This window comes from Pleurodeles waltl, chromosome 4_2 (assembly GCF_031143425.1).
Source record: "Pleurodeles waltl isolate 20211129_DDA chromosome 4_2, aPleWal1.hap1.20221129, whole genome shotgun sequence".
NCBI lineage: Eukaryota > Metazoa > Chordata > Amphibia > Caudata > Salamandridae > Pleurodeles > Pleurodeles waltl.
This window is the reverse complement of record NC_090443.1, coordinates 477,612,142-477,639,645: the sequence shown is the minus strand read 5'-3', so window position 1 is coordinate 477,639,645 and position 27,504 is coordinate 477,612,142. Positions and strand designations below refer to the sequence as shown.

The 27,504-nt window shown below is 44.6% G+C and overlaps 1 protein-coding gene across 2 annotated transcripts in view; it reads right to left on the bottom strand.

Moving 5' to 3' along the window:
* Positions 1-27,504, bottom strand: part of TYK2 (tyrosine kinase 2) — a 579,821-nt gene that overhangs the window by 308,383 nt on the left and 243,934 nt on the right. For both annotated transcript variants that reach the window (XM_069231824.1, XM_069231825.1), the window contains exon 3: positions 8,488-8,611. In XM_069231824.1, coding sequence (XP_069087925.1) covers positions 8,488-8,611 — 124 coding nt within the window. The remainder of the gene's footprint in view (positions 1-8,487; positions 8,612-27,504) is intronic.

Here is a 27,504-nt window from a genome sequence, read left to right as displayed (position 1 = left end):
ATTCTTTGCACTGGCCAAATGTGGAATCTTGTCATACTGACAGAGCACCCCAGGGAAGACATCAACAAGACGGTTGCCTAAAAATGCAAGGTATTGAGGTTCAGGAATTTCTACACAACAGGCCTGTGAAAATAATCTTTGTAAATACCCTAGAAGCAGAGGGGAGGTCAAAGATCAGGATGGTGAACTTAAGTGTTCCCTCCCCACAATGAAGCTGAGGAAACATCTTTGGGGATGCAGGCTGGGAACATGCAAGTATGCGTTCTGTAATTCCAGGCACATCATTCAACAAGAGGCGTGTAAGACTGGGAGGGCAGGGGGTAGAGTGAGTGTTATGAATTTGTCCTTCCAAAGAAAGGTTTTCGAGAACAGAATATCCAAAATAATACTGAGCCTCCCATCTTTCCTGGGCACCAAGACGCAACATGAGTAGCACCCTTTGACCTTCTCGGGAAATCTTTCTATGTCAATCCGGCCAGCAATGACTGAACCTCTTAGTAAAGGATGGAGGCATGCTATACTGACGTGGGAGCATAAGAACTGGAAGGTGAGTTAACAGAAGGGGAGTGGGTAAGCATGACAACCACCTTACAGGACCCACTGTTTGAGGTAACTGCAGGCCAGCTTGGTAAGTAAAAAACAATTCTGCCCCCTAATGGCTGCAGACGACTCCAGAAAGGGAAACTGAGCAGTATGGCAGTGTCAGTGCTGTTTCTAGCTCCTTCCTGCTCCACCACCATGCTCCTTGATGCTTCAAAACGGCCTAATGTGATGCTGATCAGGTTGAGGTAGCTGGCTCTGGTGGAACATTAGGCCACAGGTGTAACTCTTGATCTTCTGATTTTGTTGATGTAACTGTAGGCATGGGGAAGCAAGTTCAAGGAGAGGGCTATAACATAGCTATCTTTGAACCATTTCAAAGCAGTGTTTTCCTGAAGCCGTTAAAAGGCATACCCAAGAGATATATTTCCACATCCAAAGTGACAATGGTGGGCCGGATCCAGGATTGATGGCTAATCACCACACTAATGTCTACAGCGTAGCCTATATAATCTCCTGCAGGTGTCCTGACCGGCTCCTAAAATATACTTTGCCACATCCTGTCCATCAAGGACCATCTGGGCAATGGTATTTCAAAACTCCTCATTGGGGGCAGGTAAGCTCTCACTAGCTGTATCAAAGAGGGCATTTGTTTATTTCCACAACAAGCAGATGGCATTCAGATACCTTAGTGCCAAATTGTCAGAGAAGAACACCCTCAATTCTCTGTGAGACAGGGACATGGGGAAGGCATTCATGTTCACTTTGTTGGCTGAAGCCTTCACCATGAGGCTTTCCAAATTGGGGTGTTGTGTCAAAAAAAACCAGAACATCTAGCAAAGGAAAACAAGATATTGGTCGAGATCTAGCTAAATTCTGCTCTGGATCCAAAACCCGCATCTGGGTGGGATCCAGAACTGGCACCTCTGGAACAGAAGCCGGTGCTAGACTGGAATGAAACAGTGTTGCTTTCAGGGAAGGAGTGGGAGGCATGGCCTGGTACCAGAAGGAGGCCTGATGGGGTCAGTTGTCTGCAGTGGTGAAAGTCTGCCTAGAGCCCCCAGTGGGTTCATAGAGTCCAACAGGGGAACTGCCCAAAAGAGCAGCAGCATAGCCTCCTTGAAAACCTCTACTTTTCGAGGCAAAGAAGGCCCTGGAAATTCAAAGCACATCAGTTCCAGTTGAAAATGGGGTCAGAGCTTGACACCTGGTTCACAGTCTGTCCTATTGCGTGCTGACTGCATAATTTTACTCTGGAGCTGAGAGGCTGGTAGAAATATCTTCCTTGGACTTCTTGGTTTTGAGCTGAGATTTGTTTGTAGACTCCATCTTGGACTTATCCAAGCGTGGAGCAGAGGAAGGGAGAGGCACATGGAAAGGGAACAGATCAGTCTTGTTTTTTATGTTTTGTGAGGTACAACCAGTGCTTAATTTGTAAATAAAACGGTGCTGGTGCACAAATCCCTCCTCTTAAACACACGGCTGCTGCAATTAAATGTGTGAACACGGAATACTGAGGCTGCGTAATCCTGAAGCCATCTAGTGCCTCTTCAATCCATATAAAGCCACTGCTTGCCCCTTCAGCTCACTCTAGCAGCTTTCTACTTTCTCCCTTTGTGACGCTTTTTCGTTTTTCACTTCCTCCGTCTTTCCCATACGTGTCTTTTGCTCGCAGCAAATGCTTGAGGCAGAAAAATAAGCTCCGGCCCTCAAAAATGAGTGCCGGTGCTTCGCACCGGAACAACAAGCACAAAGTAAGCACTGGGTACAACTCTGATGACCTTTAGGTGCATCTGTGACGAGACGCTGATTAGCCACTCAGATATGGAAGCAGCAGCTATGTAGAAAACACACATTGATAATAGGAAATCACTAGCACCAATGGTTTTATAACAACCTATCTGTGCGCAAGGAAAATATAATTATTTAATCACATTAAATATCCACTTGGCGCACTGCTTGAGCCCCTTAAAAGTGCAGGAGAGGGACCCCAAGAACAATGGTAGCATCTTTAACGACCCTCAATACATAAGGCTTGCAGGATCCGCTGGTTGCAGAAGCCACAACAATAATCATACTGAAACAATTTTCTTTCTGGGTACCAGTAACATTACATCCCATCACTGCACATAGAGATAAACCACCACTAGATTTCAGCAACCCCGTTCTCCCATAGCTTCAAGTAACAATAAGTCCCCAATGAAACCTCAACCAGGCGCACATTTGCACGTACACACACAAAGTGGGACAGCCAACAGACCAAATGCTATAATTCCCTATTTTGTCACTATAATTATCTTCTGCCTGCCCCCATCCTCTAGAAACACAACACTTTTACCCACCCTCTCCAAGAGCAAGAAATCCTTGAAAACGGACAAAGCTAATCTTTCACCCCAATCTTCATGCATAACTTAATCTGCATACACTTACTTTTTGACACAACACTCTTCCATCTTCCCCTGTCTGACAATCCTCTAATGGGTAATCTTCCAATATGTATTGGACTCATAAGACTACCAATTACATCACAGGCTTAAAGCGTTCTTGTTCTCTTTTTTTTTTTTTTCAAGTTTTTTTTTCCCTTTTAGTTTAGATTTGTATGTTTATTTTGCAGTAGGGCACCCTATACTAAGGTAGCCATTGTACATATTGAGTAAAATAAATAAATAAAGCAAATAACCACCAGGCTCATATTTACATCCTATTTACCAGGCCAATGCAACCACTGTAGAGCAATCTTGGAAGAAAGCTCAAGGTCCCTTGGTATGGCAAAAGGTGGGTGACTAGCACAAACTGATGCTCAAACCGCCAATAATCAATAAGCACTGACACATACATAACCCAGTACAGTTAAAGGATAAACTGCATATAGAGCAAGTTTCTCTCATACCTTGTATGGCACATATGCAGGCTGAAGAAGAGACTTCTGACTCCAATCACATCATTCCCTTTTTTCCTACCATCTCAATGTGGCCATCAAAATCTTTCTCATAACCTACAAATCGGCAGACTTCTATTTGAATAACCCTTGTGGATTACTAAAACATTGCTTATAGGCAATCCCTTTGTTGGTCCTTGGTCAACTTCATGCACTTACATTGAATTGATTTTAACAAACACTATATGAACATCCAATACAACCTTCTCAGCACGCCAGACTATGACCACTTCATGTTGTATCTGAATCAATCTCCGCCAATCTGTTTTTCCTTCAATCACTACACCTTCCTAAGCCAGGCTCTTCTGACCACTCCATCTGCCTTATGGCATGCAGTTGGCAAATCAGGTAAGTAATCTACAACCACACTGCCTTAACCAAGAATTCAGGCTACCTAATAATTAAATTCCACTATAAAAACATGCCTACGAGTGAAGCATGGGCAAGTCTGAGCCTATTTCATTATCAATTAATTAACTATTTGCAATCAAACGTTATGGAATAAGAATTGCCACTAAGACTAACCCAAGAGTCTTTGAACTCCATCAATATGCCATAGCCTCTCTCTCAAAAACCCAATAACTTTCTCTCAAAGCTCACGAAGTGTACACTTAAAATGCAAAAAGTATCCACTTGCTGTTGACTCAAAACTGCACCAAATCCTTCTGTAATACATATAACAGACAAAGAACGTCCTCGTACCAACACAAAATGTTGTATTACCAACACACACAATGCATTTTGGTCACCAAATTTTTCAAAATTATTTTACTAATCGCCCAACCAATGAAACTCAACTTTCTTCCTTGACATATGTGTTATCCAAAACGTTGAAATTCATTTAGTGTAACAACTGGCCCAAGGAACAAATCGCAGTTTGTACTTGGTATAAGAAGAAGCTCCCCCTACCACAAAGTCAACAAAGTTATCTGCGGCTAAAATCCTTCGGAAGATGGTGTGTGAAAGACTGCATTATAGTGAATATTTTCACTTGACTTTGGTGACTGGGAGAAACAGCTAATACGAAAAGCATAACTCCCCAGATACACAAATTACCCCAGAACAAGAGGGCTCACAACGTGTCCGTAAAAGCAGTAGTAGCCCAGGGAAACAAACTCATAGGAAATAAGATCAGTATCTAAACAGAATTTAAATGGAGGAAAAAAATGCGGGTGTGGGATACCTCAAAGTTTCAGAAATTCGAAAATTGTATCCACATTCACTGGATTGGAAACTGTATTAAACACCAATTTCATGAGGCAATGTGTCAGACTATACAATCAGTTTAATAAATGGGACCATTCAACCACTGAGTTCTAGATCAATACAAAAGTGAAAGGGTTTTTATTACAGAATTTAAAAAATGAAGAGGTACAGAGTCAATGGCACGAGGGCTAGCAATGAAAATTATACAGAGAATGCAAAACATCTGAAATTATTTTAAGTCCCAAGTGGGCAACAAAATCGGAGGACAGCATCCAGAGTAGAAGCGGAAATGCCCTCCCTCTCCCCTGCCACATACACAGCGAGTCACACTGGACTCCCAATCGCCTCCACCAACAGAAACTACAGGTTTGTACATAGAAAGGGACATAAACGCAAGGGTGACTTCCATCTTGGAAGAAATGGTGTTTGTCTCTAAACTGAGGCCTGTTTAACATACAGCAGAAAAACGCACTTCTACACATAAAATTTGTTTCAAAAGTAACAATACTGTATCAGTACGTATATGTCAAATAGAGTGCGAACATGCATTCTGCACGTTGTTAATGATGAACAAAAATGTAAATGCATAAAAATCTTTAAAGACAGTTGGATTTTTTGGGGGGAAAGACATGTTTAGGAGCATATTGCTGCTTGGATAAACGAGGCAAAGTCAACAGTCTCATAAAATTCTCAAAATAAAGTTCTTTTAGGTTTGAAAAACTCTTTGCAACTTGTCTTCATTGCCACAGTAGTGTCAATGCCAAAACAAAAACCCAAGGGGTATGTCGACTGACAGATACAAGAAGGGTGCAGCGACAGTCCAAAACCTCTTGCTGTTTCAATCACAACGTCTTCTAATCTGCTTCAACAGCATTCTTTAAGAGAAAATGTTCCAGCCTGCTGCTTAACAAAACCTTACTTGGTGGAGGACCATGAACAAGCAACAAATGTGCTCTCAATTTCGGAATAAAACAGAGTGCTATTCTGTGCAGCCTTGTCACGTACCTTTGAAGTAATGTTCATTTTCCCAGAATATGCGCAGTGAACTCTTCTTAGGTTCCGAGAGTAGAGACAGTAAACCACCGAAGTACCGCTTTGGGCAGCATGACAATTAATTTATAGAAAACCAGATCAGAATGGGCTTTTAACTTTAAAAGAATAAAATAACGTTGAATTTGTTTTCTGCAGGAAACGACATTGTGCGTTTGTATTTCATTTGTGGCTTCTCAGGAACAAGGTGCCTTACATCAGGGCAGCTGCTAACTTGCAGGAAAGGCAACTGTCCAACAGAGAGTAAGGAATTATACGGCGAAAATGTAGCTGCTTTCAAAGTGACTCTCTGAAGGGCGCCAGAGTGAAAATATATTTAATAGATTGCTTTATAGTAAAATAAGAGGGGATATATCACAACTTGAGCAACTATTTAATTGATCCTGGGATACCACCGATTATAACACAAGAGACACAATGCTATTTAGTAGCAGTTTAATTGTAAATCACTACAGAACTACAATGTCCAGCAAGCCTTGAGAGACTAGAAAAAGAAGAAAGACAAGTAAAGCCATGACAGACTGGAAAGGCATAAAGACTGGTTGATTGAGTGCTTTCATATTATGGGTATCAAAATTCAAGTGCCAATAGGAAAATGGCTTTTGATCTCTCCCAGAGAAGGACATTCTGCCCTGTCCTAGGATCCCCCCTCTGAGTATATGATGCCCGAGGGTGATGGGAACATTAACTAACGACTCCGACTGTTCCAGGAACAAGGGAGAAGGAGAAATCACACTCCGAATTGATTTTGTAGGTGTCCTAGACAGTCACAGAACAGTGTCCTAAAGCCTCAAACTACATAGATCAATTCTCAGTCTCAGCAGTGTTTGCTTGTCACGTTGCTGTTCCATAAAAAAACACCATCTTGAGGAGATGAATTCAAAAGCATATCAATTACAACGTATCCTGTTTAAGGAGAGTAGCAAGCCTATCTTCCCCATTAACAGTTCATCGTTGCTCTGTTTCTCCCCAGGACAAGGCTACATGATGTTCCACGGATACAATTTCAGTACTAACTGCAATAATGGGGAGCCGGTTCCTTGAAAAACGTCAGCCTTTGATATGCTTTCAGGTCCGTCTCTGGTTACTTCAGACGCCGCGAGAATCACTGACTGGGCGTTTTTCGCCTCTACCCAAGCATCGACCTTCCCCACAACATAAATTAATTTAGTATTGGGTAACCGTCAATAATTCATCGGATGTCCCTTGTTGGAATTATTTACATGGTATATCTGGGATCACCACAATAAATGTTAGGAGAGACCTTCTGCTCGTCGCATAAAAACGTTAATATGTTATTTTTATTTCTACTTCTTTCTCTGCCGCAGCTTCTCAGTATCAACGGTTTCCGCCCAGTTTATGCTAGGATCCTGGTAGCCTGTATAGCAGAGGTTGTAAACTGGGGGGCCTTAAGTGATCCCAGTGGGGCTCCAGGCTCTGGCCAAAATAAGTATTATACAGATAACAGCGCTTTGTCTTAAGCAGAGGCATATTATTGCATTTTATAAAGGTAAGAAAACTTAACTGCCGTGTTTAAATAGGTCTAGACACGTTTAAACATTGTCATCTTTATAAAATAAATGTAAAATATTCTGAGGGGGGCACAATGATTTTTATTTTTCAACTGGGGGGGGGGGGGGGCGCAACCTTAAAAAGTTTGGAGACCACTGCTGTATAGCAGTTAATTCACCTTCTGAAGGCTTGAAAGCAGGGTGGTGTAGTCGGGCAGGCCGCTCTATATCCCCGCTTTCTATGTCTTGACCCAGCAGATGCTGCAGACAGGACACCTCAACGCAGTCTATGACTCGTGGTTTGTCAGGAATGCTACACGTTAGGTTTTACCACCAGAAATACTCAGAAATTGTTTTATAGCAGCCCACATCAGTTCAAATTTTGGTACTGTTAAACCTTCAGTAAAAACTAAGAGTTAGTAATAATTAAATCAGACGCTGTTGGATTATGCAGCAAAATTAAGTAAAAAAATCTGCATTCATCCGTAGTATTGTTGCATGTTGTCTTAAAAAAAACATAATGGCAACTCTTAGACACAGGTCAACCAGAGCATCATCGAATGTGGATGTGTTCAATCAATAGAAATAAAAAAATAAATACCATAATTTACATTATTTGACTTTAGTTGCTATCCGTCATTTCAGTTATCAAAATTGTTCCAAGACATATTATTTTATGCTCTAATATTTCATCACTCATGCAGCAAAACTACGTAATCTATTCTGGCACATTACTGGGCTGCTATAAGTAATCTGAAAAGAAAGTTAATGTCTCCATGATAAGATTTAGTGGCACTTCCATGGAGTTCAACGCCACTCACTGTGAATATTCCACACCACCCAGGAGGCTCCTTCAACGCAACCATTTACTAATGTGTTTTAATGTATTAATTGTACTTTGCACTTTCTGGCGACTCTTGGCGTTTTCATTTGTGCTAAAAAGAAAACACACCTATTGCCTTGCTAACGTCGGAGGTCTACTTGTTTTTAAACCATCCCAACCCAGTTGCGTGACTAGGAGGCTCAACACAGGCAGAGAATTATGGTTTGTGATCATTCTCAGGAGGAAACTTGCCTTTTGATGGAGAAAGAAACAGTCACATCAAGATCGCTTAGGAAATTATGAAAAGCCACCCCCTTATAAACCGGTGCTGTAAATATTGCTGTCAGCCAGCTCATGTCAATCTCTAAGGATGTCAGAAATCAGGGCTTGGCCGAGAGAATACCCCAACAAAAACCTACCTCATGCGGAAATGAAGAATTACGTTTGTGTCTTTGTCGATTTCAAAAACATGGTTTGGAGGGATCCAAACTTTGGACTGGACATCGTAAAGCGCAAACAAGTTGTAGAAGAGTGGCGTGATGCCTGTGGAAAGAAGAAAATAAGGGATTGTTAGAAACATTTCAAGATGTGTAGGAAAAGCCCAGCTACATCTTCTCACTATTCGCTTTATCTTTATTCAGAAACTGGAAAATTATTAATTGGTGATGCAGAATGGAACCTTCAAAATGTGTTACTTCAAGGAGGGAAGGGAAATATCTTATTCTTGCCCCTAAAAGTACACGAAGAGCCTCAGTGAGAGAAGGTTCACGCACTAGGCCCATTAATACCGTCTGTGCTGCACAGATACATTCAAGCAGCATCTTAACGAATCCTGCTGCAAACTTCTTGGCTCTCCATTCCGGAGGGGATAGTGCACTAATGTGCATTACACTTCACTTTGAAGGGTATCACAAGCCCATCACAGGGCATACATCACATTGTCAACTGCTCCTTTAAGCTCACCGGCCAAACCATTCAATGTTTCCCCTCAAGCTGCAAGACCCCGAGGACAGCAAGAATGTGTCAGACTCTCACAACGTATGCACCTCTCTTAGTATCTGATAAACGTTAACTTCTGCAGCAGGCGGGAAAGATAGATGCTGGCTGCATGTGCATACAAATTACGTAAAGCTTGTTACTATTAAGTAAGTCACTTTCATTACACGGTGTGTATATGTCACAAACCTAGCTGAAAGGCCGCCGATTACTGCACATTCCCAGGCTGGGTGTTAACTGTAATGCAGTACTCTCTAGTACCAGTATCATTTCAATACTGTTGGGATTCATCATGCATCCATTTTATGTTAAAAATCTGACAAAACCAATATGTCAAAGAACGCACCACAAGATTCTCTTCATTTGCTCACTTTGCTGTATACTTTGCCTGTAATCGATCCACATGTGCTATTCTTCACTGCATTATTTAGTCAACATGGCTGCACAATAAGGTCTTTGATTCTCAAAAAATGTCAGTAGGTTTTGACTTGACCTTGGTGTGCGACATCAACAATAAAATGCAGTCAATCACAGAGACCTCAACGAGAGGTCTTATGGTGAGGCCTTCGAAGATGTTAAGAGACCTGATTTATCCTAGAAGTAAAATTACAAGCCTTTTTGTCTTGAAATAACCTGTGAACATGTATTACTAACTCTGCATAGAATTGGTAGAAACACAAATACAAGCATTGGCAAAGCCAATAGGTTTTGCCTGTGCAAAAACTATTTGCTTTACCAATGTGTTTTAGCCATGTGTACATCAGCGGGGCTGCTGTTCAGACTGGCTAAAAGTTAGTGGCGTAGAGGAGAGTGGCCTGGAGTGATGTAGAGTAAAATGGAGTAGAGTGGAGTGGCATACAGTGTTTTGTATTGGAGTGGCACAGAGTGGAGTCGCGTAGCGTGCCGTACAGTTGAGTAGGGTGGAGTGGACTGGTGTAGAGTGCATTGGCGTAGTTCTGCAGAGTAAAATGACAGAATTCAGTGGCATACAACGCAGCGTCGTCGAATGCAGTGACGTAGATTAGCGTGTAGTGGTGCAGACTGCCATTGCACAGAATGGTGCAGAGTAGAGTGGAACAGAGTGGTGCAGATATAGAGTATAGTATAGTTTAGTGCCATAGAGTGCAGTGGCACAGAAAGGAGTGCTGCAGATTGAAGTGGTATGGAGAGGACTAATGTAGCACAGAGTGCATTGGCATAGAATTTGGTAGTGCAGAGTAGTGGCATAGAGTGCAGCAGCATAGGGTTCAGCGGCATTCCCTGCAGCGTTGCAGAATGAAGTGGCATAGATTAGAGTGGTGCATAGTACAGTGCAGTGGAGTACACTGTAGTGGTGCAGAGTGGAATGGCGCAGAGTGGAATGGGGTAGAGTAGAGTGGCGTAGAATACAGAGGCGTAGAGTGCAGTGGTGCAGAGAAGAGTATACTGGCATGGAGTGGAGTGCTGCAGAATGCAGTGGCATAGCGTGCAGTAGTACAGAGTAGAGTGGCATTGAGTGCAATGTTGTAGAGTAGAGGGTCGTAGCATACAGTCGTGTAGAGTGGCACAGAAATCAGTGGCGTGGAGTGAGGTGCATAGAGTGCAGTGATTTTGAGTGCAGTGGCGTAGTGTACATTGTTTTAGAGTAGAATGAAGTGGTGTAGAGTGTAGTGGTGAAGGGTGGACTGAAGGGTGGAGTGAAGTAGCGTAGTGTGGAGTGATATAGGTTAGAGTGCAGTGGCAGGGTAATGGGGCAAAGTGGTGCCATAGAATGCAGTGTTGCAGAGTGGATTAGAGGAGCGTACAGTGGATAGGCAGAGAGTGCAGGGGCGTAGAGTGGAGTGGTACAGACTGCAGTGGTGTAGAGTGCAATGCTACAGAGTGGAGCTGTGCAGTGTGGATTGGCCTAGATTGTGATAGTGAAGAGTGCAGTGGTGACAAGTGCAGTGATGTAGAGTAGAGTGGTGTAGAGTACAGAGTGAAGTGGCGTAGGAGGCAGTGGTTTAGAGTGGAATGCTGCAGAGTAGAGTGTAGTGGCGTCATGTAAAGTGGAAGGGTGCAGAGTAGGATGGAGTGGCATTGAGTGGTGCAAAATAGAGTGGAGTAAAGTGGAGTATGCATGGTGTGCTAGCACCCTGCCATTAAAGACAATACCTTTTCAATTAAAATGATCATTACATTTACACAGACACACAACTTTATGAATAAAACTGTACAGCCCACAAACGATAATGTGTGGAAATGGCATCACCTGGGACCAGATATACGACACTCAGTGTTTGCATTTTTGTGCGACTCGCAAACTGCAGTCGCAAACACGGATTTAAAAGTGTCTCAGACACTGCGATTCGCAAATGGGTCACAAAGGACCTGCCTCATTAATATTTATGAGGCAGATCGCATTTTGCAACCCAATGGGAATGGCCAGCACTCTCAGCCATGGCGGCCCACTGGGTCAGCAGGCCACCATATCTGTGACTGCTTTTTAAATAAAGCATTATTTTTTTTTTTTTTTTTTTTTTTAATGCAGCCAGTTTTCCTTAAAGGAAAATGTAATGCATTACAAAAAAAAAAAAAAAAAAAAAAAGTCCTTTTCGTTTTCTCAGAGTACAAAGTGATCCGTGGGACCAACGCCTGCTCTGAAAACATTTTGGTGCCTCCATTCACAAAGGGAAAGGGGTCCCTTGGGGACCTCTTCCTGTTTGCAAATAGGTTACCACCTACTTGAGGTAGATGATAACTGGGGTGTTTTGCGACCACATTCTTGGTTGCAAAACAATCATACATTCCCCTGCGACTCGCTATTAGGAAGGGATGCCCTTGGCACGCACCTTCCGAATAGCATGTTGCAAACCCTATTTTGCGAGTCGGTAACAGGTTACCAACACGCAAAATAGGGTTGGTACATGGTACAATGCCATTTAGCGGTCGCAAAAGGCAAATTTCCCTGTTTGCAAATGCTAGTTAGCTTTGTACATCTGGCCCCTAGTGTACTGATTTGTTTTGATCATATTAAAGCATTTGTTTTTAACACTCCTCTGATTTAACAAAAAAATGTGCTTCATTTGTGCTTTGCTTATTCAGATATATTCTGAAATACTTGCACAGTTCAATTAAATGTTGCTGTGTGCTAGAAAAAACCCTTTCCTCTATCCGCATTATCCAGCAAGATTACCACATAAATCCTCTCACTTTGAAGGCAGAGAAAGAAAAGTTAACACCATGCTCCCTCATAGGACAGAGCCTGACATTTGATTTCTGTTTTTAAATGCACAGCAAATGTGACAAGTTAGGAACAAGATTTACATGCCTGTTTACAGAAATGAGAACTCAGAATATAAAGAGAGATGGTGTGAAAAGGCTTTGCTTCTCAGGGAGGACGAATTGAACCTGGACAGCCTAAAACTAATAAAGCCAGCAAATAGAAAGCCAGGAAACCTGAGTTGCATACCACAAAGCCAATGGTAAGTAACAGGCAAAATGCATTCCCAGAGAAGCTTCTTGAATGTCCAAGATGTCTTTAGTAAACCGGTCAAAGGTTTTGACCTAAACAGACAATCAACAACGTTAAAACTGCAGGAAATAATTTAATTGTTGGGGTGCTAGGACATCACAACCTCTCCATCAGAAGCTTCAGCAATAAGAAGAAGCAACTCATGGTCTTTCTGCCAACATGTGGCGAATTAGCGTCCATTATAGCAATATCAAGCCTAACACGGAAAGGCAAGAGACGGGTTTCACTGGGTTGGAAGATCAAGAGCATGTGTTGGGCCATAACAAAAAAGTGCTAGGGTTGGAAACTCTATCTGAATGCGATGCGAATTGCGATGTATCACTTTATTTAGTTTTGTTCATAGGATGCAGATCCCTTGCTCTACAGGCTAGGGGAAATCCCTCTCTGAATGAAACGTTAGACACTAAAATGCTCAGAGTGTATTTAGCCTTGAAACGTTGATCCACATTAAACACTGCCTGGCTCAGCACCAAGGAACACATCGGTGTCTGAAGGTCAAGGGTGACCAAGAGCTTATAACCATGGGGCCTCCAGCTTTTGGCAGTCAGTCCAGTCACTGACAGGATGACACTCTGTTGTGTATACTTTCCGACCGTAACAACAGGAGAACGGAAATGGTAAGTAACTTCTTTATTCTTTAAGTTGATTGTAGCTTACAAGTATAATTCCAAAGTAAAAAGCCCCGGCCACATACAGAGCAGCCGTCCGTTGTTCCGTCTCCTCCTTCCAACCGTCACCGAATCTCTCCCCACTTCCTCTCCCACATTCACCCTCAACATTCTCCTTTCACCGGCTCGCGCTATCAGCGCGAGCCATTACACATCTACTATTCACTGGCTCACGCTATCAGCGCGAGCCATTACAATCACAATACAACACATCTTCCCCTTTACACAAAGTAACAATTAATCATAAATCAACAATAAATAATCCTACAAACATTTCATAAATACATAAATGCTATACACTTCCTATTAATTCATAAATTAGTTCCTGAATCTTTACGAAGACTCAGTTACAAACATAGTCATTGAGTTTCCCTGGTTTCATGATCCTCCTTCCACTTCTGCTAATATTATCCTTCACACTTGTCATGTCACCATTCCGTGCATTGTCATCTTTATCCTTTGTTTCGGTTCTTTGTTTCACAACCGCATGACTAACACTGCATCTTCCGCCCTGCGCAGTCTGTGCAACATTGGCACTTTGCAATCCCATATTGTTTCCAGTATCGTCATACATAAACCAGTCAGTTCCAATCAATTTTCTCCCACCTGAACCCTTGTATGGGGAGACTCTGCTCAGGTGCCATACTTTTCCGTTTTCAAGTTGTACAGCATTACACAAAATCTTTGTGACCATCAAAGGAGGATAGAATTTTCCCTTCTCACACTTTTTAAAACCTGGAACCTTCACCCTAACTAAATCACCCACCTGTATACTTACACTTTTGCATTTATGTTTTGCATCATAAAACTCCTTCGAACGGATTTGCTCCCTCTTAATATTTTTCCTAACACTCTCACTTGTCCAACAGCTTTCCCTACCATCAATCATCCAACCTACATTATCTTTCCTCAATGGGACCCTTCCTCTCATTATCTCAAATGGACTGTGACCTGTAGAGCTACATGGTGTAGTTCTATATGACCAAACTGTTTTCCAAACTTCCTTTTCCCAATCTAACTTTGCGCATACAACCACTTGTATACTATTTTTCAGCACTCTGTTGAACCGTTCCACAGCACCATTACCTGCTGGATGATAGTTGGAAGTTGTAATGTGTTTAATACCACACCTCATTAAGAAAGCCTTGAATTTGTCAGATGTGAATTGCACCCCATTATCAGTAATGATTGTCTTGGGTAGGCCCTCCCTCAAAAAAACATTATCCAAAAATTCAACAATGGACCAGGAATCCACCTTAGTCACCATTCCTATTTCAGGCCATTTAGAGAAATGATCAAACATCACTACAATATATCTATAACCATCTTCCACCTGTATTGGTCCAGTAATGTCCAGACCAATCTTCTCCCAGGGCATATTTGGACACCCTACTGGAACTAACGGCGGTTTGAACGTGGATAACGTTTTTTCTGACTCATTACATAGGACACAATCTCTTACTGTCCTTTCCACAGCTAAATCAATCCCTGGCCACCAATATAATTGTTTAACTTTACTTTTCGTTTTAGATATGCCCAAATGTCCATCATGGCATAAATTCAGAATTTTCCATCTGAGTGTCTAGGGAGGAATTACCCTACCATTGCGCAATAATCTATTATGTTTCACAGACAACTCTTCCTTAACCTCCTAAAACCCCTCCACATCTTCATCTAGATTTTTTTTAAGGGGCCAACCTTCTCTTAGCAAAATTTGAACTTTATTTAATGTTTTGTCTTCCCCCATGGCCTTATCCCATTCACCCTCAGAGATGCCCTGAAAGGCTGAGGGTAGAACTTCAGCTACACAACAATCCTCCAACTCCTTCTCCCCTTCCACAGTATTCATTAACAGCATTCTACTTAAGAAATCAGCAATCTTATTCCTAATCCCGGGTACGTATCGTACTTCATACTTATAGTCCAACAGTCTTATGGATAACCGGGCAATGCGTGGGGAGGCTTTGAATAATCCTTTTGTTGTAAGAACTTTGGTAAGCGGTTTGTGATCGCTACGCAAGATGACATTCATACCCCAAATGATCTAAAATGTTCCAAACCCCACACGCATGCAAGGGCCTCCCTTTCGATTACTGAGTATTTTGCTTCAGTATTGGTGATAGAACGAGAAGCAAATGCAACTACACATTCCTTACCATTCATATCCATTTGCGTAAGGACAGCTCTTAAACCCTTATTACTGGCATCAGTTGTAATTATACACTGTAGATTAGGGTCAAAACCTTGTAACGCAGGTGCGCTAATAATGTCATTTTTAATCAATTTGAATGCTGCTTCACACTCTTCACACCACTTAAATATGCATTTCCCTTTTAACAATGGTCTAATAGGAAACGTTTTGTGGGAAAAGTTATGCACGAACTTAGCATAATATTCCGCTAGACCTAAAAAAGCTCTAACTTCATCCTTGTTAGTAGGAGCTGGAGAATTCTTAATGGCATCAACAAGACTAGCTTTTGGTTCAACCCCCTTGCCACTAATTTCGTGTCCCAAATAAGTGACGCTTTTCATGGCTATCTTACACTTACTAAGCTCAGCCGTAAGTCCATTATCTTCTAATACCTGAAGAACATTCTTGACTCTAGTGTCATGGTCATCTTTCGAATTCCCCATAATTAAAATATCATCTTGGAAGAACAGCACGTCCCGCATTTTACTAAAGAGCTTATACATCAGCCTTTGGAACATAGCAGCTGCAGAAGCCAAACCAAATGGAACTCTAACAAATTGATAACATCCAAAGGGTGTAATAAATGCGGTTAATCTACGGCTGTCAGGATGTAACTGAACTTGATGATATGCAGAAGTAAGGTCTATCGTGGTAAACCATTCCTTGCCTTTGGTTAGCGCTACGGCCTCATTGATTTTTGGTAATGGAAAGTGATCAACCAAAATATTCTTACTAAGGTCCCTTAGGTCTACACATAGCCTCAATTTGCCATTAGAACGTCTAGCTACCACCAATGGGGAAATCCAATCTGATGACTCAACCTGTTCAATGATACCAGTTTGTAAAAATTTGTCTAACTCGTTGGAAACTTCATTCCTGATGCTAAAAGGAATAGTCCTCGCCTTATGAACAACAGGAATGGTGTCCTTTTTAAGTATTATCTTATGTTGGAATTTTTTTTAACTTTCCCACAGCACCTGAAAATACTAAAGGATACATGTCCCTCATGGTAGCATCACACACACACACACATTATCTTCCTGAACCACCGATACGGGTTCTGAACCATTTGGATTTAGAACCATACCTAGTGCACCTTGGTCCCACCATCCTAAAACTGATGGTCCTGATTTTGACACATACATCTTACATTCACCCTTACGATCCTTAAATGCAAATGATAATTTTTTGTAGCCAAGAAGCTGGATTGGTTCCCCCGTAAAACTTTTAGGTGAGATATCAGGTGTGTCCAAACCCCCACCAACAGTGCGTTTCAACTGTTTCAACCAAACATGTTCATTAACAATTGTATAAGGTGACCCAGAATCAGCAGTAATCGTAATGGTAACACCCTCAATAGATATGTCACACTTTGGTCTTTTCCGTAGTACATCTGGTGTTCCTGTTCCGGCATTCCTTATATTAAGCACCCACATATTCTTGTCTTCACTGTCTGAGGAGGAAGCTGATTCAGTAGCATCCTCTAACAACTTTATTGCAGTGCCTTTCTTTTTCTTGCAAACCTTGATAAAATGGCCAACAGTACCACACCCAGAACATTTCTGATTGCGTGCTGGACTGCTTTTATCATTCGCATAATGGCCCAGTAATCCACATCTGAAACAAGTAACCTCCACCTTAGAAGTGTCTCTTTTTGACATCTTGTTCCTGTAAGAACTGGTCTTCCTTGAAAATCCATCTAGTGGACATTTCTTTGACTCTATAACTCTATTCACCAACTTATGTGACTCTCCTATCGAATCATCCACTTTAGAATTCCCCTGTAGGACAGCTTTTGCACATCTTCCAGTAAGTTCTGCTTTCTTGACCACTTCTATTACTTCTTGTAAGGGCGATTCCCCTTTAGTCCATAAGCAGACCTGTATATTCTGGTTGGCAGTGTGCATAACTATCTGGTCCCTAATGAACTCGTGATGTAAGGTACCAAATCTACACGTTAAGGCTAAATTTTTTAAGGCTGAAACGTATTCCTCAATGGTTTCCTCTTTGTTTTGTTTCCTGTGAAAAAACTTATAGCGATCAATTCCCACACACACCGTTGGAGAATAGTACCTGTCTAATTCCTCTAATGCATGAACAAAAACATCTCCTTGCTCTCTTTGTTTCTTTTCAATTCTATTGTAAATTTTAAGACCGTTTGGCCCTAAACAATGCAAGAAAATTTTCTTCTTTTTTTCTCCTGAAAAGTCGTTATCTTCATCGCATGCAGAAATGTAGTTTATAAAATACTCCCGCCATTCTTGCCATTTAATGGAAACATCACTGCTACCAGGAATAAAAGGTTGAGGAGGTGGAAGATTCAAACTACCAGAAGCTATAAGTGCGTGCGAACAAGAGGGGAAAAAAAAAAATATATATACACACAACTTCAAAAGTATATATAACGTCAATGTCCAAATATTCGTAATGAGGTGCAAGTACACTCAAATTAATATTACTGTTTGGTTTGTCCTTCGAACCACAGGAACTTCAATTGCCGGTATATTCTTGAGTTCCAAAAGGTTAATTAGGCCATATGAATGTCAGCGGTCTAGTTGTTTAATAACAAGTTGGATGTTGCCAGGAGACGCCAGAAGACACAAGCACGTAGCGTGGAGCACAGCGCAAGCGTGTATAGACAATGTTTCAGCACTTAGGCTGAAAAAAAAAAACAGTAACTCACACGCATCCGGTGGTCGAGTAGCGTGGGACGTAGGAGTTCAGAAATGCGATGGTTGAGGATCACCATCAGATGCAGGCGGGGCTAACTCGTCGCCAATTTTGTTGTGTATACTTTCCGACCGTAACAACAGGAGAACGGAAATGGTAAGTAACTTCTTTATTCTTTAAGTTGATTGTAGCTTACAAGTATAATTCCAAAGTAAAAAGCCCAGGCCGCATACAAAGCCGCCGTCCCTTGTTCCGTCTCCTCCTTCCAACCGTCACCGAATCTCTCCCCACTTCCTCTCCCACATTCGCCCTCAACATTCTCCTTTCACCGGCTCGCGCTATCAGCGCGAGCCATTACACATCTACAATCACGATACAACACACTCCTTTGAGCGACATTGTGCAGTCAGCTGCGCAACCTGCAACGAACAAAGGCTAGTGGCAACTACTGACGACTTTTAAAACAAGAGTCGTGGGTGTCATTCCTGGCATCCACCCTAGACAACAGTGTGTGATCATCCTCAGTCAAGGGAACAATGACGAGGTCTAGGGGATGAACTGACAACTTCAAAAACAAGACTACAAGGGCTTAATCCTGGAAATCCACCATTGCGTGATCGTGGCAAATGTGGCACTCTGTGTCTGCTCAGGCTCCATATCTGTCAAGATTGAAGTTCTGGAAACGCTGCATACTAGTATTAAGCACGACCCAAACAGAATCCAAACTAGCTTTACAGGGAAATCAGTGATTGTTTAGAAACTTTACGGACCAGAAATTTTTACTTGGGTTTTAGCCCTTGGCCTGCAATTACATTTTTTCATGGTTTAATAACAAATTCAGTACTCGTGAGGACTTCCTTGGAAGGCTGAAAGGCTGGGTCCACTGTGCCGCGATTCAGACGAGGGACCAACAGATTACATATTGGCCTCAGCAGGGGAATCAATCTATTTCAACTACACAGCTGTTGGGGGCACTAGAGAGCCCGGCGGCCAGATGGTCGCTTCTAGTGGGCTCTGTCGGGCAATGACAATCCGGCAGCCATCCGCTCACGCGCACGACCCAAACTGCCAGATCAGCCTGCAGCAGAATGAGGTGATGTCGCCTGTGTGACCGGAACGCCCTGGGAATGCCCAGGGCGCCCACACAGCGTCAGTCTACTCCGCGGCCCACACTGAACCTTGAGCGTGAGCTGCCATCTATCAAGGCAGCGGGAGATCGCCCCTCACTCTGTGCTGGCTGGAGAGTCTCCAGCGAACTGACATGTACTGACCCGGATACCGCGCCAATACTTGGAGGCTGCGGGATTGCGGGATCTTCGACGGTGCTACCCGACCGCGCACGGCCTGTGCGGCTGAAGGGGACTGATCTCTACATCGCGACCGCCACAAGACTACACCCCTCCCGGCAGTGTGACAACAGAAGCCTGGGGGGCAGCAGCGAGGCAGGCACTCGAGAGGCCCACTGGGGTCTGACTGCTTGCCCGGCCCTTGGATATCAGCGCAGGGCACTGGGGGCATTGAGCGGAGGCCTGACAACGCTCGACCAGTACTTAATTTGTAAATAAAGACATGCCGGTGCCGAAAGCCCTCCTCTTAAACATGCGGCTGCTGCATTTAAATGTGCGAGCACGGAAAACTTAAGCAGCGTAATCCTGAAGCCATCTCGGCCCCCTTTAATTCATTTAAAGACACTCCCTGTCCCTTCAGCTCACTCTTGCAGCTTTCTCCCATTGTGCGCCTTTTCTTTTTTCTCTTCTTCCGTCTTTCCCACATGTGTCTTTTGCTCGCCCTACATGCTTGAGGCAGAAGAGCAAGCCCCGGCCCTGAAAAATAAGTTCCGGTGCTCAGCACCGGAAACAACAAGCACAAATTAAGCACTGCGCCCGACGTCTCGGCGTCCCCTCCCTACTGCCTTACTCCTTGGATCTGTACAGCCACCATGTTTCCCCAGTACCGGCCTCCCGCCTGCCCTACAACTCAAGAAGCCATGAGGAAACAGGACGCACGCCAACCCAAACTGACATTTTGAGCACAAGCGACAAACGCGCAACTCTGAACCAGATAGGACCGCCGAGGACCCCCCTCCAGATTGGACACATGGGGTCCCAATGCAAGAGAGCAACCTAAAGGAGGTTGTAGTGGACGTAAAAAACAGCCTGAGGGCAATAGACGCAAAGACTGAACTCCTAACCAGTCGCATTGATTGCATATTTGAGAGAGTTTATAAACACGAAGATCGTTGGATACTTCAAAACCAGTGTGTGAGATGCAGACGATGCACAGGCCGCCGGTGGAGAGCACCTACTGCGCATGGATAAAGTTTTTGAACTCATTAAACTAAAAAAACAAGACCTAGAACCAAGGTCCCGGCGCAACAATCTCTACATATCAGGAATCCCGAAGTCCAAGGCCATCAATAAAATGGAGGACTATCAATCAATCAGGGTTCTTATAAAGCAAAACTACACACCCGTGAGGGCCTCAAGGTGCTGAAAGGGGGAAGGGGTTGGATCTGCAGATCAGTTGAAGAGCCAGGTCTTGAGGTCCTTCCTTAATTGCGACAGTGATGGTGATTGCCTGAGGTGCAGAGGCAGGGAGTTACAGGTCTTTGCAGAGAGGTAGGAGGAGAATCTTCCTCCAGCCATGGTCTTGTGGATCTGTGGGACGGTGGCAAGGGCTAGTTGGGTGGAGTGGAGATGTCTGGTGGGAGTGTAGAAGAAGAGGAAGCGGATGAGGTATGCAGGTCCGGCGTTGTGGAGGGCTTTGTAGGCGTGCGTAAGGAGCTTGACGGTAATTCTTTGTTTGATAGGTAGCCAGTAAAGGTTTCTCAGGTAGCCAGTGATGTGGCTGTGGCATGGGATTCTCAGGATGTGTCTGGTGGAGGCGTTCTAGATGTTCCGTAATTTCTTTAGGAGTTTCTGGGTGATGCCGGCATAGAGTGCGTTGCTGTAGTCGAGTCTGCTGCTGACGAGTGGATGGGTGACAGTTTTTCTGGATTTGGTGGGGATCTACTTAAAGATCTTTCTAAGCAGGTGGAGTGTATGGAAGCAGGATGACTAAACAGAGTTGCTTGCTTTGGTCGGTTCATTGAGAGCGAGAAGTCCAGGAAGATGCTTGGGGGGGGGGGTGGTTGTGTGTGTGTGAAGGGGGGACGGGGGGCACCTACCGACACGCAAGGGTATTGCTCGAAGAAAAATCTCCAGATACAGTGTGATACCTGGGGGAAATTCTAAGGTAAGGAACCTGCAACTAGAATATGTCTCTACCAGATATTTCGTTACCGAAGGTAAGTAACTTGTACATCTGATAGAGACTTCTAGTTGCATATTCCTTACCTTGGAATAGATACCCAAGCAATGCCATATTCGGAGGTGGGCTGCAAACCAAGATCATACTAGGAAATCCTGCAGGACCAAAGTAGCCGTCCCAATGGACCTGACTGTCCGGGCAGTAGTGTTTAGCAAACGTGTGCAGGGACACCCACGTAACTGCCTGGCAGATATCCAAGACAGGAACTCCGCGTGCCAATGCAGTGGAAGCAGCAGTTGCTCTGGTGGAATGAGCATGCAAGCCCTCAGGGGGTTGCTTCTTGGCCAAAGCATAGCACATTTTGATGCAAAGAAGTACTCATCGAGAGATGGTACATTTTTGCACCGCCTTCCCTTTTTTCGCACCCACATACCCGACAAAGAGTTGATCGTCCACCTGGAAATCTTTAATACGATTAAGATAGAATGCCAACGCTCTTTTTGGGTCCAGATGGTGGAGTCTCTCCTCCTCATGAGAAGGAGGTGGGGGTGCGTAGAAAGTAGGCAGGGTGATGGACTGGCCTACATGAAAAGGCGTAACCACCTTTGGAAGGGAGGAATCCTTAGTGCGCAACACCACTTTGTCAGGGTGCACAGACAAGTATGGAGGTTTAGACGAAGGGGCTTAAAGCTCATTCACCCTGCAAGCAGAGGTGATTGCAACAAGAAAGATAGTTTTGAAGGTGAGGAGCCGTAAGGGACAATTGTGCATTGGCTCAAAGGGAGTACACATTAAATAAGTAAGGACAAGATTGAGGTCCCACTGAGGCATGATAAACGGAGTGGGAGTGCAAGGAAATGCCTCCTTGGCATGGTTACCCCCTGACTTTTTGCCTTTGCTGATGCCAAGTTATGATGTGAAAGGGTGCTGATGCCTGCTAACCAGGCCCCAGCACCAGTGTTCTTTCCCTAAAACTGTAGCTTTGTTTTCACAAATTGGCACACCCTGGCACCCAGGTAAGTCCTTTGTAACTGGTGCCCCCGGTACCAAGGGCCCTGATGCCAGGGAAGGTCTCGAAGGGCTGCAGCATGTCTTATGCCACCCTGGGGTCCCCTCATTCAGCACAGACACACTGCTTGCCAGCTTGTGTGTGCTGGTGGGGAGAAAATGACTAAGTCGACATGGCACTCCCCTCAGGGTGCCATACCAACCTCACACTGCCCATGGCATAGACAAGTCACCCCTCTAGCAGGCCTTACAGCCCTAATGCAGGGTGCACGATACCATAGGTGAGGGCATAGGTGCATGTGCACTATGCCCCTACAGTGTCTAAGCAAAACCTTAGACATTGTAAGTGCAGGGTAGCCATAAAAGTATATGATCTGGGAGTCTGTCATACACGAACTCCACAGCACCATAATGGCTACACTGAAAACTGGGAAGTTTGGTATCAAACTTCTCAGCACAATAAATGCACACAGATACCAGTGTACATTTTATTGTGAAATACACCCTAGAGGGCATCTTAGAGATGCCCCCTGAAAAGATACCCGACTTCCAGTGTGGGCTGACTAGTTTTGCCAGCCTGCCACACACCAGACATGTTGCTGGCCACATGGGGAGAGTGCCTTTGTCACTCTGTGGCTAGTAACAAAGCCTGTACTGGGTGGAGGTACTTCTCACCTCCCCCTGCAGGAGCTGTAACACCTGGTGGTGAGCCTCAAAGGCTCACCCCCTTTGTTACAGCGCCACAGGGCATTCCAGCTAGTGGAGATGCCCGCCCCCTCCGGCCACGGCCCCACTTTTGGCGGCAAGGCCGGAGGAGATAATGAGAAAAACAAGGAGGAGTCACTGGCCAGTCAGGACAACCCCTAAGGTGTCCTGAGCTGAGGTGACACTGACTTTTAGAAATCCTCCATCTTGCAGATGGAGGATTCCCCCAAGAGGATTAGGGATGTGCCCCCCTCCCCTTAGGGAGGAGGCACAAAGAGGGTGTGGCCACCCTCAGGGCTAGTAGCCATTGGCTACTAACCCCCCAGACCTAAACACACCCCTAAATTGAGTATTTAGGGGCCCCCAGAACCTAGGAAGATAGATTCCTGCAACCTACGACGAAGAAGGACTGCTGACCTGAAGCCCTGCAGAGAAGACGGAGAGACCAACTGCTTTGGCCCCAGCCCTACCGGCCTGTCTCCCCACTTCAAGAGAAACTGCAACAGCGACGCGCTCCCCAGGGTCCAGCGAACTCTGAAGCCTCAGAGGACTACCCTGCATCTAAAAGGACCAAGAACTCCAGAGGACAGCGGCACTGTTCCAAAGAAACCAAAACTTGCAACAAAGAAACAACTTTAAAAGGACTCCAAGTTTCCCTCCGGAAGCGTGAGACTTTCCACTCTACACCCGACGCCTCCGGCTCGACCTGCGGAGAAACAAAACTACAGGGAGGACTCCCCGGCAACTGCGACCCAGTGAGTAGCCAGAGTTGACCCCCCTGAGCCCCCCAGCGACGCCTGCAGAGGGAATCCAGAGACTCCCCCTGACCGCGACTGCCTGCTTCCAAGAACCTGATGCCTGGTAAAGACACTGCACAGCCCCCAGGACCTGAAGGATCCGACCTCCAGTGCAGGAGCGACCGCCCAGCTGGCCCTCTCCCTTGCCCAGGTGGTGGCTACCCTGAGGAGCCACCCCCCTTGCCTGCCTGCTTCGCTGAAGAGACCCCTGGGTCTCCCATTGAAACGTATTGCAAACCCGACGTCTGTTTACACTCTGCACCCGGCCGCCCCGTGCCGCTGAGGGTGTACTTTTTGTGCTGACTTGTGTCCCCCCCGGTGCCCTACAAAACCCCCCTGGTCTGCCCTCCGAAGTCGCGGGTACTTACCTGCTGGCAGACTGTAACCGGGGCACCCCCTTCTCCATTGAAGCCTATGTGTTTTGGGCACCACTTTGACCTCTGCACCTGACCGGCCCTGTGCTGCTGGTGTGGTAACTTTGGGGTTGTCCTGAACCCCCAACGGTGGGCTACCTTGGACCCAACTTTGAACCCTGTAGGTGGTGTACTTACCTGCAAAACTAACCAATACTTACCTCCCCCAGGAACTGTTGAACTTTGCACTGTGTCTAGTTTTAAAATAGCTTATTGCCATTTTTGCCAAAACTGTACATGCTATTTTGCTTATTCAAAGTTCCTATGATACCTAAGTGAAGTACCTTTCAGTTGAAGTATTGATTATAAATCTTGAACCTGTGGTTCTTAAAATAAACTAAGAAAATATATTTTTCTATACAAAAACCTATTGGCCTGGAATTGTCTGAGTGTGTGTTCCTCATTTATTGCCTGTGTGTACAACAAATGCTTAACACTACCCTCTGATAAGCCTACTGCTCGACCACACTACCACAAAATAGAGCATTAGAATTATCTATTTTTGCCACTTTCTTACCTCTAAGGGGAACCCTTGGACTCTGTGCATGCTATTTCTTACTTTGAAATAGTACATACAGAGCCAACTTCCTACATTGGTGGATCAGCGGTGGGGTACAAGACTTTGCATTTGCTGGACTACTCAGCCAATACCTGATCACACGACTAAATTCCAAAAATTGTCATTAGAAACTGATTTTTGACATTTGAGCTATTTTTCAAAATTTTTAAAAGTCCTGCTGGGGCCTTGTGTTGGTCCCTGTTAGCATTTCTTTTAGAGTTTAAAAGTTTTGTAAAAGTTTGAATTAAGTTCTAGAGATAGTTTTAGATTCTTAAAAAGTATTCCAACTTTTAGAAACAAAATGTCTACTACAGAAGAGAATGGGATGGAACTCAACCTCACCCCTTACCTGCATCTTAGGATTTCAGAGTTAAAGTCTCTCTGTAAAATCAAAAAGATAACGACTGGGTCAAACCCTACCAAAGTACAGCTCCAGGAGCTCTTGGCAGAGTTTGCTAAAAACAACCCCTCTGATGATGGCCTCACAGAGGGGGACACTAGTGAGTTGGAGGAACTCCCAACTCCAACCCTAGATAGGGAGACAGGGTTCCTCCAACCCTGACTCCAAATGTGATAGTCAGAGGTGCTGCTTCTGTCACAGGACAGTCTAGCAACTCTGGAAGCATTGAGGAAAGCCTCAATGAAGATGACCTCCTGCTAGCCAGGTTGGCCAAAAGATTGGCTCTGGAAAGACAGATCCTAGCCATAGAAAGGGAAAGACAAGAGATCGGCTTAGGTCCCATCAATGGTGGCAGCAACATAAATAGGGTCAGAGATTCTCCTGACATGCTAAAAATCCCTAAAACGATTGTAACTAAATATGAAGATGGTGATGACATCACCAAATGGTTCACAGCTTTTGTGAGGGCTTGTGCAACCAGAAAAGTAAACAAATCCCACTGGGGTGCTCTCCTTTGGGAAATGTTCACTGGAAAGTGTAGGGAGAGACTCCTCACACTCTCTGGAAAAGATTCAGAATCCTATGACCTCAAACTACCCTGATTGAGGGCTTTGGATTCTCAACTGAGGAGTACAGGATTAGGTTCGGGGGGCTCAAAAATCCTCGAGCCAGACCTGGGTTGATTTTGTTGACTTCTCAGTCAAAACACTGGATGGTTGGATTCATGGCAGTGGTGTAAATGATTATGATGGGCTGTACAATTTATTTGTGAAAGAACACCTGTTAAGTAATTGTTTCAATGATAAACTGCATCAGCATCTGGTAGACCTAGGACCAATTTCTCCCCAAGAATTGGGAAAGAAGGCGGACCACTGGGTCAAGACTAGGGTGACCAAGACTTCCACAGGGGGTGACCAAAAGAAAGGGGTCACAAAGACTCCCCAGGGGAAGAGTGTTGAGACATCCAAGGGAACAAGTAAAGAGTCTTCTACAGGGCCCCAAAAACCTACTCAGGAGGGAGGGTCCAAAGCCTATTCACAATCCAATTTTGGGTACAAGGGTAAAAACTTTGATCGCAAAAAGGCCTGGTGTCGTAGCTGTAATCAGCAGGGACACCAAACTGGAGACAAGGCCTGTCCCAAGAAAGGTTCCACTTCAAACTCTACTACAGTTAGCACTGGAATAGCCAGTCTCCAGGTGGGATCAACAGTGTGCCCAGAGCAAATCAGGGTTCACACTGAAGCTACATTAGTCTCTGAGGGTGGGGTGGACTTAGCCACACTGGCTGCCTGGCCCCCTAATATGCAAAAATACAGGCAGCAACTCGTAATTAATGGGATTAGTGTAGAAGGCCTGAGGGATACAGGTGCCAGTGTCACCATGGTGACAGAGAAACTGGTTTCCCCTGGTCAATACCTGGCTGGACAAACTTATCCAGTCACCAACGCTGACAATCAGACTAAAGTGCATCCCATGGCTATGGTAACTTTAGAGTGGGGAGGGGTCAATGGCCTGAAACAGGTGGTGGTCTCCTCAAATATCCCTGTAGACTGCTTGGAAATTACCTGGAGTCCTCAGCATGGGCTGAGGTAGAACTCAAAACCCATGCAGCCATGTTGGGTATCCCTGAACTGGTGTGTGTCAAGACAAGGGCACAGTGCAAGGCTCAGGGTGAAAAAGTGTTGTTGGAACCTGGAAAAATGGCCCAACCCTCCAAGAGAAAAGGAAAGAAGACTGGGGAACCAGCTTCAACACAACAAGAGAAAGAGAACCTATCTTCCCAGGAAGAAGTTCTGCCCTCTGAGGGAACTGAGCCCATGGAGTTGGAACCTTATCAGGTTGAACTCTTAGGCCCAGGGGGACCCTCAAGGGAACAGTTGTGTAAGGGGCAAGAAACATGTCCCTCTCTTGAAGGCCTTAGGCAGCAAGCTGCTGAAGAGACCAAAGGAAAAATCACTGGAACACAGAGTCAATTGGGAAGATGGACTCCTCTACACTGAGGCAAGAGATCCCAAACCTGGTGCCACTAGGAGAGTGGTAGTGCCTCAGGAGTTCAGGAAGTTCATTCTAACCTTAGCTCATGATATTCCACTTGCTGGGCATTTGGGACAAACCAAGACGTGGGAATGGTTAGTTAACCATTTCTATTGGCCCAACATGTCCCAGAAGGTAAAGGAGTTTTGTGTCTCCTGTGCCACCTCTCAAGCCACTGGTAAGACAGGTGGACACCCAAAGGCCGCCCTCATTCCACTTCCAGTGGTGGGGGTCCCCTTTGAAAGAGTGGGTG